The sequence below is a fragment of the Desmodus rotundus genome, chromosome 6 (assembly GCF_022682495.2).
Source record: "Desmodus rotundus isolate HL8 chromosome 6, HLdesRot8A.1, whole genome shotgun sequence".
NCBI classification, from domain to species: domain Eukaryota; kingdom Metazoa; phylum Chordata; class Mammalia; order Chiroptera; family Phyllostomidae; genus Desmodus; species Desmodus rotundus.
Genome location: NC_071392.1, coordinates 116,642,781 through 116,657,421, shown reverse-complemented (window position 1 = coordinate 116,657,421; position 14,641 = coordinate 116,642,781). Strand labels below are relative to the sequence as shown.

Here is a 14,641-nt window from a genome sequence, read left to right as displayed (position 1 = left end):
CGACTTCACATGGGGACCTAGGCCCTCTCTGTGCGTCCTGTGGCTGCCCGCTTCCCTAAACCTTGCTGCCTCAAAAACTTCCCTTCCTACCGCAGGGGCCCGCTATTCCTGATGGTGCTCACCTGTGATGCCCACTGTTACTACAGCTCGAAGCCCACCGCCCCAGGGCCAGGGGAGTCCATGAGAGGTTTGATTGCTCTCTTCTGCCCTTTTTCAGGGGCTGGCAGCCACAGAACCTCACCTCATCCTCACTAAGGGAGAAACCAGGTAAAAGCCAGGAGTCCCCTCCTAGAGCCACATCCACTGTGGAACCGCGCATGTGCCAGGGCTCAGGGACTAGGGAAGAGGGGGCCAAGGGTGGTCCTTTGGGTACTCTGGTTTTCTGGATGAGAAAACCATGGCCTAGAGGAGTGACTTATCCGAAGTCCCAATGCTAGGTAACTATAGAAGACAGGGCCAGGATTAGAACCTAGTGGGTTCCCAGCTCTCAGGCCTAGATCCAAGCTCTTTGAGGGCACAGGGGTAAGAGGCGAGGCTGTGGACTGCAGGTTTAACAGCTGATCAGGTGGTGCGTGGTGCCTTTACCCTCTGGCAGTTTCAGAGCAGTGTGCAGCAGCGTCACTGGGGTCGCTGAGCACCCCTCCCCAGTTTACGACTCTGAAGGTCTGAGGTGGGGTCAGAAACAGGCATTTCTAACAGGTCCCAGGGGGTGCTGCCAGTCTGGGGACCAGGCTCTGAGAACTGCTGAGCTAAGGCCTGTCACCGGCACTGTGCGTGTGTTGAGGGGTGGGAGCTAGTGAGGAGGGGCAGGGAGGAGTGTGGCAATAGCTTGTCGGCACTTTCGAGTTCACAGGACAGAATCGCGACCTATTAAGCAGAACCCTTCTTACTCAGGACATCCTCAGTTCCTCCCACTGGTAAAAGGGAAGCAGTCTTTCTACCCATGGTTAAACCTGACTGCAGCTCAAGGCTCACATCTGGGTCTGCCCACCATACCACCGTGTTGTGCCGAACTCAGTAAAATCCCAGAGTAGGTGGGAAAGTGGGGACAGCTGTCCCACTGCCAGAGGACTTCCGAAAGCCCGGGCTGGAGTGACTCCCCTCCAAAGGCGCTCTGCCTGCACCTGGTCAGTGCCCATGCCGAGGAGCTCAGGGCAGGCGAGGGAGGAGGATCCTGGACTGTGTCGGTGGTGACATCTGGATTTCAGTTTAGGGGTTTGGGCCTGAACGCCCAAGTAATTTTTTTAAAAGGCAAAAGTCACCCTGTTGTTTGTCTCGGGTGTGGTATATTCACACTCGTTTCTGCTGCCCCATGCAAACCAAGGGTTCCTTCCAAACATTCATCAAATCCAAGCAGACAATCTGGTTACTAACAACAAATGAGTCTACACTATGACTCCAGTCTCCTCTGTCTGGTGCAAGGCTGAGCCGTGCTGGAAAGGCCCGTGCGTTCTCCAAGACCGACAGCGCCACGCTCGCAGTCCACGCCTCAGATCTGCCCCAGACTGCAGCTTTCAGCGAGGACATGTCTTAGACATGTCTGAAAGAACAGAAAGGCAAAAACTCCAGGGTGTTCCACGTGGTGTTTCAGGGTTTCCTTTTTCCAAAAGGACAGAAGTAAGGGCGTGCAGAATGAGTCAACTGGCTCACTTCATCTGTGGCTTTCCCAGTGGAACAGATGGTCAACACTGAACTCCAACAGGACACACTACAGCCCACCTGCCTTCCACTCCTACTACAGTACCACGCATCGGAATCACGAAAAACCAAGGTCACCGTTCCTGAGATCACCTGCCCAGGCCCACGTCCAGCTCCTCTGTGCAGCCAGGGGGAACAGACGCATTTCCGTCTCCCGCACCAGGCCCTCGGTGTGCCTGGGTGGGTCTACTCCGTTCCTCCAGAGTCTCTCGACATCACTTTCCTTTCCAAAGAAACAAAATACAGAATTCTGACCTGTGTGCGATGCAGGCTGAGTTAGAGCTCTCCCCTGGCACCTCTAACCCAAAGTGAAATTCCTTTAAGTTGGGAAATTCATTGCAGTACTTTATGGTATTGATTTATCTTACACGTGGCTGGCAGTTTTAAGGCCCGCCATGCCTCCGAATCCTAGAAATGCTGCGGGAGGTCTCCATTTTCTCAGATTCTGCAACACCACTGAGGACTCACTAGTGGGAATGGAATGAGGGGCTGGGAGCTTATCTACTGCCGCCCTCGTTTATCAAGACAGAGCCTCGGGGAGTCTCCCCAGGTCCTGGGCCTAGAATGCATCTCCGGTTGGGAACTTCCCTAGGAGAACAGGGCCTGCTCCCGTTGCAGGCTGAGTCCTGCAGCCCACAGAGCCTCAGTATGCCAAGGAGAGTTTCTGACGGACACCGAGATGTGACCTCTTCACTTACCTGGCCGCCAAGGTGCCCTTAAACCCGCCTTTAAGAACCAGCCCACCTCCACTAGAAAGCTTCCCCTGCACTCTCGCCAGGCTTCCTGCATGTCTCCAAGTCACACCTACTACAACGAAGTGTGCAGGTCTCGCTCGCACTGCCCAACTGAGCTCCCAGAGGGCACGCTGCGCTCTGCACTGTCAGCGCCTGCCCCGGGCAAGTGCCCGCCACAGCCAGGAGGGCTCCTGCTCACCAAGCCTGCCTGGGCCCCAGGCTTTCAACACAGGGCTGGAGGCAGCAAGCCAGCAACAGGCACAAATGAGGAAATCCCTCACGTTAATCAGGATTCAATACAGGAGCCAGACGTGTCAGGAGAAACCCAGCAACCCTGCCATTTTGCTTTGACTCCTCACCAATCTCAAACGCCCAGGCCAGGTTCGCTTGGCACGGACTTCAGCTACCGCCACTGGGGAACAGGGACAACAGGGTGCCGTTGGGCCACACCAGAGCCCCTTCCTTGTACAAAGGCCACAGCCTGCTCCATCAGCACTCCCCGGTGCCAGTGCTGTCCTGCCCGCCACCACAGGGGCGTGCTCTGGGTCTCCCACTTTCCAGTCTTGTTTTGGCAATTCTGAAGACTGCCTGCGTATGTGGCTTCTGCCTGCTGTTGCCTGGCTCTTGGTTATCCCGGCCTTGCCTCCCCTCCCCATGCTTGAGGCTGCCTCCATATGACGGCGGAGGAATCTACACAGGCAACCTCACCCGAAAAAGCGGATGGTGGCCCTGCTGCAGGGTGCTCAGATCAGCAGCTGTCAGATCCTGAAGGACCCCCAGGGGGCAGCACTGCCCACTAACACGTAGGGGGCCACCTTTGTGATGCCATTTGGAGGGGAGCTCACAGTCTGCCTCAAAACATAAACCCATCAAAAGCTGCTTTTAAAGAGGCTGCAAGAGGCAGAATGGAACAGTGGAATTTCCAGCCAGGTACCTTGTCTCAAATCCTGACTCTCGAAACCACAGGACAGTGATTCTCAGCTTCCCAGCAGCGGGATGATGGCAGGGACCAGGGCGGTTACACAGACAGCTGTATGACAACGTGTGTAACGTACTTATTCACGGCTGGAGATAAAAGGGCAGGACCTTTGCCCTGCACAAGTCAGGGGGCCCCTCAAAGTAGGTTTTCACAGCCAGGAGCTGTTATTGTTGGTGGGAGTTTCTGTGTGTCCCTTGGGTAAAAGGAAATGGGAGTTGGAAGGACCCCAGCCATCAGGCAGCTTTGCTCACACATGGATGACGACAACAGCTATTTTGGTTCGCCCAGAGGGAGCCTGTCTAGGCTAGGAAGAGCCGAGGGTGCCAGGGAGATGGAGCCTGTGAGCAGCAGCAGCCCTGGGGCATGCTCTCCCTCCACAGATGCTTCGATGTCCTGCCGGGCTGCAAGGGACAGGTTCTCCCTGGGGGCCAGCAGCCACATTACATAACCCACAGCTCGGCTTCCTTCTGTTGATACCGCAGGAGCAGACCAGAAATGGCAACGGCAGGGGCAAAAGCTGCTCAGGCGAGCTGCCTGACCTTACAAACACCAGCGTTCCCCACCTGGGGGAACTCCCAGAAGACACCAGTAGACAGACCAGGCCCCAGAAGATGTCTCATATGCTAGTTCCTAGGGCTGCCAGGTCTCCACAGTGAAGGCTGAGCTCTACGTTCTTGGGGATGGAGAGGCAAACCGTCTGGCTCTTCACTCACAGCCCCGGCCCTCAGGCCCAGCTCCATGAAGTCTGGTGAGAAGGGGTAAGGCAAGGCCGGCACTTCCATTTTACAGACAGGGACTCGGAGGCTCAGAGGTTCCAGGTCTGCTTGGACCAAAGCATTTACAGTCACTGGCTAAAGGCACACCCCTCCCAATGATCTCTCTCGTGAACTAAAAAACCCCCATTGTTTAGGGATCTAATCATCCACTTCAGGGTAGGCTGGAGTTTCCCTTCCTTTGTCCAAGGCTCCACCAGAGACTAAGTGGGACAAGCCTCTGGGGTATAAGAATCAAACCTCTAACTTTGGCCCCTTTGGCAGTCACCTCTTCCGTGAAGCCTTCCTTGCTTACACTTTCCTGTGGGCTATCCACCTAGTTGTTCACCAGCACACTCTGAGCTTTCTCAGAGAAGAAACAACCTCCCAGCTGGAAACCTACTCAGCACCAGGCACCTCCTGTCCACTTGACTCATCTCAGAAAGAGTGGGTGCTAGGAGGGCAGGTCACTCAATCTACTCAGTGCTCAGCTGTTTGCTGAATTCAGTTAAAAAAAAATCTGAGAGTTAAAGATGATTCAATGAGGTAATACACCACGTTGGGTAAAAGCCATCCATGGCTTTACTCCCTATCATCTCTGTGACCTTCGGGAAGTTACTGAAGAAGTTAACGAAATAATGGTCACGAAGCACTGAGCCCGGGGGTGACCAATAATCACCGTCTCTGGTCGTCCTCGGCACTGCCGCCCCCTTCAGAGCCTAACCCCGCAGTCCCCCACACTCAAGAGGCAAGGCTGCAAGGAGAGAAGCCCTCTCACTCACCACCCCCCGCCGGGGCAGGGGGCGGTCCAGTGAGGGAAGAGGGGCATGCCCTAGGTGCCACCGTGGTAGCTCCCGGCCCTCCCGCTGGCTGGGCCAGAAAGTCACACTCAGCAGAAACAGGGACCTGGAAACCTACCTAGTCCTGGGTTCCCAATTGCTCACCTAGCCCCCCCCTCTAGCCTACCCCTCCATAACTGTTTTGAAGACTTTGCTGTTTAGAACAAACCACATCAGTTACAGTCACGGGGATATAAAGTTCAGCACAGGGAATGCACTCAACAATACTGTAATAACGACGTGTGGTATAAGATGGCTATGAGATTTACTGGGATCTACAACTTAGTTACATACATCTGACCACTGGGGCGTACACCTGAGACTAATAAATATTGTATGTCAGCTGTAATTGAGAAATAAAAAATGACTAGAGACCCTTCAGAAATAAGAACTTAAAAATAATTAGATAGAACAAACCACGGCAGTCAGGCATTTCTTCCCCTTTGTCAGTTTCTGTCACTTATGACTCGCTTGATGCCGATAATGGACACTGGGGGTGTGACTCCAGCCTGAAGGGAGCCGACGAGCTGACTGGCTGCCACGGCTGTGCGTGAACAAACGTGCCACTGCCTGTTGGAGGAGCTGGAAAGTGTGTGACTCACAGTGTGTGACCGTTAGGGGTCCAACTGGAGGTCTGGGGACCCCCACGTTAAGAAACCTCAACTCTTATAAAACATGCAAAATCTGAAGCCCAGGTCAACGGGCCAACCCAGGTCACCCCGCTTGTTAGCCCAGAACCTCATCTTCTGATCCCAGGCCAAGGGTAAGTATATCACTTATCACCACACTTCGGCAAGACATTAGGCCCAATTCCTTTCTCTGACATTAAGCAGCTACCAAAACCACACGGAGCAAAGACTTTTCTATGACCCCTCAGGTCATACCAACATCTGATCTCCTTCAGCAGGCTTGGGCTGCCTCTCCAAACAAATGTCATTCAAAGGCCCTAGTAACCAAGATTTCTATACTCGACAGCGAAGTTGGCCATGAATGCAGATTCCCTCATCCCGTAACACCCTGTCTGGTAACACGGAGGTGGTGGCACCTGGAACATGAGTTCGTCTGGCCTCCCACTCAGGGTATGGCTTGTGGCTGGCTGGTAGGAACTGTTAGGAATCATTAAGCAGCTTCAAAAACCTGACATTAAGGGAAAGCTAGAATCCATCTCTGAGTAATCTTTAACATTAGATAATTTTCCTGAAACAAGCAACTGGACAGAGTTGCCTGGAGTATAGCTCTGTTCGGAAATAAGAGAAGAGCTATTTGGTAATCATCAGAAGCAAGGCCCCCACTAAAGACCCCTGCCTTCGAAAAAATCAGAAGGCAATACTTCTACCTCAAGTCAAAGTGTGCGTCTAAAATTCTACCACTTAACATTTCATTTAGACAGTTTTTATAGGGCACTTTCACAACCTCTTGTGATTCCCAACAACCTCAGTAAGATAAATATGATACTTTCTATTTTATGGATAATAAAACCCAGAGAGGTAAAATAACCTGCCTGAGGTCACATAGCCAGTAAAACACAGAAACGGGGCTCAATCCTAGACAGTTCACAGGGCACCATTCCTCTCAGAGGAATCCCAGTGCATTTCCATTCATTGTTGCAAAACGCTGAAACCACCCGGCCCTGATTCAAAGATTGCTCTGCAATCTCCAGCCCTAGATCACTGAGGCCTTTCTTCGTGGGGCTGGGGCTGGGGATAAGCGTGTTTGCTTCCTGCAGCTGGAGTCAGAGCCGAGACAGCAGGTCTAAGGGAAAAGCTGCCTAGGAATCGGGACACACAGGAAGGGAACCTGAACAACTTCCTTCCTCCTGGGCCCCCAGCTGCCACCTACTTCTCAGCTCCCCTCCCCAGCAGGACCCCCAGGACGGCCATCCATGCCCCCGCCGGCTCTCAGTGTGCTCTGGAGTTCGGGGCTCCACGGAGCTAAACCATTCATAACACTAGGATGCTATCCGTCTTTTCCCCTTTCATTCTCTTGTAAGTATACAGTGGAGTTTTCCAGAAGTTCCACGATGAGGAAGGTGGCACCAGGTTATCATGCAGACACAAGTATGAGAATCCAGCTGGATATTAAAGCAGATATTAGATTTGCAAAACTATAAAACAGTGCCATTCTACTCTCTAAATACTTGTTTTTGGAAGTAAATCTTTCATAAATTATGATGGTTATGTTAACATGTAGCCAATCTACTATTATTGATATTCACTTGAAAGAAACACTTAAAACACTTCTCAGTTTTAATTTCTAATACTGCAAGTATCCACAGATAAAGCCTAAAACAAAAGCTCTCTGGAATCCTTGGTTTCTAGGGTATAGCAGGGTCTTCGGACTGAAAAGTAAGAATCATTGGCTTATTCTCTGTCTCCAATTCTTCTTTCATTCCCTCTCAAACCTACTTGAATGAATGGTTTTCCCCACTGTGTGCCACCTAAATTGCTCACGAGCACGAAGGACTTCCCGGTTGTTAAATCCGATGGCCCACCCTCAGTCGGCACCTCACTCAATCTCCTGGCGTGTATGCCAGGGCTGACTACTTCTTCCCCTTCGGTCTTTTCTTCACCTGCTGAGGACACCAGACCAGCTCTCCAATCGGATTCCTGTTCCTCTCCCAACCCCAATGGTAGGTGGCCCAGGGCTCAGTCGTTTATGAAATCTTCTCCACTCCCACCGTAGTGCTTGGCCACGTCTAAACTTTCATCTCCAGGCCACGTCTCTTCCCTGAACTCCAGACTCATCCAGCTGCCTGCCCCACCTCTGTACTTTGATTCTAAGTAGCCACTCCAAACTTCTGGGTGATGAAAACCTAACTTCCTTCCTCCAGTCGAACCTGTTCCTCCTAACGTTTTCCCCATCTCATTCGATGGCAACTTTAACCTTCCAATGGCTTCCAAGGCCAAAACCTTTCCGTTATCCTCAAGTCCTTTCTCACATTCAATCTAGTGGGGAATCCTGCTGGCTGACTTCCACATTGACCCCAAATTCGACCATCATGTCCCCTACTCCACCGTTCACAGCCACCTCTACCTCTTACCTGGGTTATTACAGGAGCCTCTCATCTCAGCCCCGCACTTGCTCCCCTATAATTTACTTTCAGTGCAGAAATCACAGCAACCCTTTTGAAAGATCAGGTAATCACACAGCTGAATACACAGCAATGTCTTTCCGTCTTTCCCAAGAATAAGAGCCTAAATCCAAAAGGCCTGTTCTACTTGCCTCCGAGTTACCTCTCTAGCCTTTCTTCCTACACTGTCCTCTCTGCTCTCTATACAGCCTTCAAGGCTCTATGCTGGCTGTTCCCTCCGTCTGGAATGCTTTTGCCAGAAATCCAGGGCTTGCTCCCTCAACTCCTAATGTCTGCTCAAGTGTCACAGTCTTGAGGAGACCCACCCTGATCTCTTTTGCTTAAAAACACAACTCCAGCCTCACCCCGCAGCATCCTGATCTCCCTTACCCTGGTCCACACCCCTCCCAGCACTTAGCACTTTCTAACACTTTGCCTACGTTCGTCCGTCTCCCTAGTAAGATGGTTCCCCAACTTCAAGAACGTTTGTCTGTTTTGTTCACCAATGTATCTTCTGTGCCTAAAACAGTCCCTGCCAAAGAGTTTCCCAATAAATACGCTGAATCAGTACATGGAATTAGCTTCTTTATCTATAAAGCCTGGTGGGAGGGAAGGTGCTTGGACTCGATGGATCCTCCCAACGTTAGCCAGGCAGAGTTCACTTACATCACAACTGACTGCAAACCTCTGGCACGGGCTCAGCTCCTGGTCACACAGACCCGGGCCCGGGCCCAGGCCCAGAAATCTAGGTTTCCGGCTGGGCCTGGGCAGGAGAGGCTGCAGTCAAATAGGCACCAGAAGACCAAGTGAGGTCCTCTCCTCCTCTCAAGGGCACCTAAGGTCCCCCACCTGCAGGAATCACTCCTATTTAGCTAAAACCCTGCCCTACAAAACAGCACCCACCCCAACGGTGGGTGTCCAAATGCACGCTGTGGTCTCAGTTCGTTGTGACAACTCCTTAATAATCCTAACCCAAATTCAGATCCATCTTCCAACGACCACCTTCTTCTGACCCTGGGGCAAACTTGAATTCTAAGAGGTTTTTTTTAACGTGGAAAAGATGAGAGGGGAAGTGGCAGCATGAAAACAATGAAAACACTCTCTAGCCATCCCTTCTGGGGGCTCTAATGTGATATTAGCCCAAACCTAGCTTTAGGGAACACCATTCTCTTTCCCGTCGGGCATTTGGATACCCGTCTGGCCTGGCATCTGGAAGGTACTCAATGAATGTCTGGGCGATGGGAGAAACAAACCAAGTGAGTCACTCTAGAATAAATACACTGAGAACACTACACATGTAACCAGGCTCAACTCAGCCTGAACCACCTCCAACTAGAAATTTGAGGGTGATGACGGGAAAGGAGGGGACGAGAACCCAGCCAGGTGACCGAGGGCGGTGTGCCTGATGTGCCAAGGCCCCTTCCTTGTGAGCGACCATTGCGATCAGTCCCATTTAAGTCTCATCTCAAGGCTTCAGCGATGTGTAAGAGCAGCTTATTTCCAGCTTGCCATATTGATATGAAGAAAAAAGGGGGGAGGAGGGAAGGGCATAAGTAAGACACACCTGCCTCTAATTTAGCAGGATATTGAGTAAATGCCTTCATGTCACAGAGTTAGAAATGAGGCAAAATGGTACATGTGAAAATACCTAGTAAATATGGTGGTCCATGTCCACCACCCCTGCCCGCACCACCCCCCGCCCCGACAAAACGAGGCTGGAGATTTCTGTCCAGAAAAAGAATTCAAACCTGACCAGAACACTGGCCAGCATGTGTGCCTACTGCCACTAGTGTCCATATCTACTACTCTCCTCTGCTCCCACATCCGGTCAGTTGTTTTGCCAATTCTCTGCCCTGACGACCAAGGCACTACTCCTCTGTCCTCAGTGCTACTCAATTTCAGGTTCAACAACATCCCTCACTAGAGTGAATAAAATCGATCCAACTCGTCTCCAAGTCTCCAGCCTTTTGTTCAATTCCACTTGCACACGCTAACGTTCTTGATGCTGTAATGTTCTGCTCTGGTCCACAGATGGCTCCCAAGCCCGCAGCGTCAAGGTCAAATTCCAGGGTCCCAGGTTTCATCTAAATTCTGATCTCATTTCCCCTGCTCACACCTGAGGCTCTGTGCAACTGAGCTCGCGGCTCCTGGTCCGCACTTTGGGATTTCCCGCCTCAGCCCTGCCCACACTCTCCTGGCAGGTCCCTGTTCTGCCTGATTACATTCTTCACTGACCCAAATTGGTGAAGTCTCTCAACTGTGCCAGGGTCCATCTGGCTTCAGGTCAGAGGCTAGACCTCCTACCCAGAATGCTCCTTGTCCCCAATTCCCTACTCTCGCCTCTGGGCACCATCCCCTGATAGGTCCATTTTCCTTAATACCTCTTCTCCTTTGCTGCAAAGCAACTATGACAAATATTGAGTAATGTTTTTCTCCCCAACTAAGCTGCAGAATTCGTGAGGATGGGGCAAGTTTCTGATAACGCTTACCATTGTTACCCAGAGCCTAGCATAGTACTTGACAAGTGAAAGCCCGCAAGAAATCTGGGAAATAATTTGAACAAGCAAAGACTTCCAAATAATATTTACTCACACACTGTTTATAGTGTCTAAAAATGGGGACACCACCCGATATCTAAAGTGGGAGAATGGCTACGCTGTGGTTCATACACTCAAACGTCAATTACTGAAAGCCACGCTTCCAGAGTGTGAACCGAGGAAACGCTCAGGATAGGGCCGACGGAAGAGCAGGAAACAAAACCGCACTTAACTGCGGCAAGGTCTGACTGTGTAGAGCCAGGCGTGCGAGCAGGGGCTGCAATTGGGGATGGTGTTTATCCTCTGAAAACAACAGCCCGTACCTTTTTTGCACACTTGCTACAGCAAACATAAATTGATGAGAAAATGTGTCTCCAGACTACTCAGCCCAACTCCACGGGGCCCACCCCAGGGCCCAGGGTGAAAAATCCAGTCCGGGAAGACTGCATGCACAACAAAAAGAGTACACTCACCTAGTTCAAAAACACCCAAGATGCTTTGCCCTGAATTTTAAGCAGCACATGTGACCTGGTCCATTCTGGTTTCAAGTTCAAAGGCATCAGGCCGGTCCTGTGGGTTAGCAGCTAACATATCTTTCAAGAGCTGCTTGATCCCCTCAGACATGGAAGTCCTGCGTTTCTGGGGGATGTGCAACTCCATCTTTGGGTTTTCTAGCAGCGCCTCACCAACCGGGACGATCTCAGTGCCCTGTTTGATATAGGTCCCCAGGAGCTCCTTCTTGGTCTCAGAGTCAATGAAAGTAATTCTTTCTATCATTGCCCAGATGATAATGCCCAGGGCAAAGATGTCAGCCTTGGCCGTGTAGTGTCCCTCCCAGACTTCAGGGGCCATGTAGAAGTCTGAGCCGCAGGCTGAGGACAGCCAGTACTTATTCACATTCACATTTTTGTTGTCTTGATTGCCCTCTTTGCCTCGGGGGGCCAGCCCAGCACAGACCTTGCTTAGTCCAAAGTCTGCCACCTTGAGGATGGGGGTGCCAGACCTTTCCGTGATAAGGATGTTGTCTGGCTTTAGGTCCCTGTGCACGATGTGGTTTTTGTGCAGGAAGGCAATGGCGCTCGTGAGCTGTAGCATGAAGCTTTTGTTGGTGGCTGGGTCCGGCCTCCGGGACAGGACGTACTGATTCAGGTCTCCACCTTCACAGAACTCCATGACAAACCAGAGATAACAGGGCTCCTCGGCATAACCCAGGATCCTTTCTCCTAAATCAAAGGAAGACCGGAAAGAGCTTGAGTGAGCTGGGCACATTCACACCACCTTTAGGCTACAGGAATGCAGTATATTAAAGTTAAGAGTGACAGTGGTGACAATTGCTCCAATCCAAGAGGACCAGCACCATTAGTACAAGCCAACTCTACACGGGCCAGCCCATCTCTACTCACACAGGTAAGTCAGAGGATAAGAGGACACAGTATGGCGGCTTAGGGTGCCTGGGCTGCAACTCTGGCTGACTGCCGACTGGGTGAACAGCCAGGAGGCAACTTAGTTCACCTTTCCAAGTTTCTACTTCTGCTTCTTCACCTGTAAATGGCCATGTGTAAGCACTTACGGAGTGCCTGCACTGGCACGTGACATTCAACTTACTATTTACCACTACATAAGGAGACAGGAGGAAATATCCCCATCTTATACAACGAAGAACCTGAGGCTCACAGAAACTTACGAGTTAAAAGCCTCAAATCCATTTGACTGTGGAACCCCTGCACTCCGTTACACTGTCTCCAAACAGGCAGAACCATACCACCCGTACCTCCCAGGGCTGCGCCTGAGACAAGGTAAAGCAGCTGAGAGAAGGTTGTGAATGTCTCTTACTTCATGCGGAACAAATGACCTTCCCTCCTTTCTTTCCTGACCTGGGCAATGATTCTGGTCAACGTGCCTACAATGGCCCTACAGTTCTGTTTATCCCAGAGGCACGCCCCACATCATCAGTGGCTTCTGCTGGCCCACTGCGTGCCTCGCACAGTGAGTGCACCAAACGCCCGTCTCTGTGAAGCTTCGTTTGAAGGAGATAACGTATCTACAATAGCAACTATCGAAGCTGTGCGTCTACGGCAAGGTCATTTTATGAACAGTGAAAGGTGGGTCAGAGTTGCCAGATCTAAAGAAATCAGCAGGGTTACCTCTAGCGGACAGGCAGTAGATGAGCAGGGAGAAGAAAGAAGGGTGAGAGAGGGGATGGATTACGGAACAAACAAATGGACGGGCCGTGTAAACAGGAAGTCTGGTGGGAACAGTGGGGTCCAAAGTAGATGTACAGGTGCAATCAAACTGTGCTGGCTTGAAACTCTAGCTCTATCTTTCCCAAGTCTTTTCCTTTGAACCACAGAAGCTTCAGGAAAGCTGGTAACTGGCATCTACTATCTTCAGAAAGCAATTCATGGCACACTGCGCCCCTATGTGAAGTTATTTGGTAACTACCACTGCCCCCAAAGCTAAGCCTAAGTAAACAGATGTCTCACCTAGCTGATGGTTGGGCCCGCCCTAGGTGGTCACATGGACCATTCGTGACTAAGTCAGGGCCCAGAGACAAGTCCTCCAATCCCCACTGTGGGGTCTCCATTCTAGCAAAAGTGAGGGCTGCAGGTCCTCATACACCCACTCCTGGAGGGTCTTTTTTCCTACCCGTCATTTACTCTACTTTATTATAAAGAAAACTGGTGATCCAGATGCCCCCCCCCTCCAACCCGTGTGGCCCCGAAATTACCAAGGCACACAGTCTGCCAAAGCCAGTGGCTTGGGAGTTCTAGGTTAAGGCAATAACATGGACGAGGCAAAACCCTTAGATTTCAGACCATGACCTGCCAGGCTTCATCTCCCCTGTCATTATATAATTTGTTCATCTGTATTACTCACAATCAGAGCAATACAGGTAGAACCAGTTTAGGGCAGATTTTTTTTTTTTTAATCAGTTGTTCCCCATCTCATAATGCTCTTCTTTCTAGGTCATCGGCTCCGGTGGACTGAGGTTCTTTAAAAACACTACAAAATGAAGTGGTGATGTGAATCCGGAATCAATCTAGACTCCAGAACAAAGACTCATAAACAGGAGAGCAAGAAATGTCTGCTGGTGGGTAGAGCCAGAAAGGAAGCTATTAAAAAGCCATCAGATCTTTTCTGCAAAGGGCACATCAGCAAACAGTGCAACTTTTTCACTGAAACAGCGGGGAAAGAGAGGGTGGGGAATGATTACTTTATATACAAAGTTGGGAACTATGGCAACTGAAGTAAAGAAAACAAGTCTGCAAAACAGACTACAATGTAAGTCCAGGTTACCAGAATCCAGGGAAAGAAAGAATGCTGTGTCAGTGAGTGGGTGGGGCAGATGGGGCTCAGGACTGGAGAGCTTGCTCTGGGGAAGTGAGCTAAGCTTGGGAGACGCTACAGGAGGGGGCTATATAGTGAGAGGAAAGCACCGGAGAGGAAGCAGTATTCTCAGAATCAGACACAGCACCCATGAGCAAGATAGAATGGAAAACTGGGGGCGCAGCTACTTGTCCTGGAAACAAAAAGGACTTCCTTGCACAGGCGTATTTCATGAGAAGCTGCAGCAGGTTTTCACACGGGAACCCTCAGCTGCCCACTAAAAACCTCAGCGGCATGTCAGAATCCCAGTCCTTTCCTTCAGACAAATGGCCCACCCGGGCCTCTGACTTACTCACAGGGAGATTGGGGGGGCGTGGCGCAGGGGGCCGGGGGGGGGGGGGGGGGGGGGGCTTGGTACTCGATGCATTTCTCTCGAGCAGCAGGCCAAACTGAAGAATAGGAAGAGCACACACCAGAAGGCAAGGAGTCCCATGGGTTTACTGACTGGTTTCTTAGTTCAAAGGGCACACGGGGAGACTGAGGCGCGATGGCCAGAGCTCTGGGCAAGTCCCTGACCCTCTCTGAGCCTCAGTCTTGTAATCTACCAAATGAGAACGACACCGCCCCACATAGTGCTGGGAGTTACATCACAGGCATGAAATACACTGTGCGAAGTGCAAGGTATTTTGAGGGCATCACATCCTG

At 51.1% G+C, this 14,641-nt stretch overlaps 1 protein-coding gene across 1 annotated transcript in view; it reads right to left on the bottom strand.

Annotated features, from left to right (window-relative positions):
* The window catches only part of STK35 (serine/threonine kinase 35), a 42,358-nt gene that overhangs the window by 16,308 nt on the left and 11,409 nt on the right, over positions 1 to 14,641 (bottom strand). The window contains exon 3 of the mRNA XM_024559404.3: positions 11,083 to 11,832. Within this exon, the coding sequence (XP_024415172.2) occupies positions 11,120 to 11,832 (713 nt within the window). The 3' untranslated portion in view covers positions 11,083 to 11,119. The remainder of the gene's footprint in view (positions 1 to 11,082; positions 11,833 to 14,641) is intronic.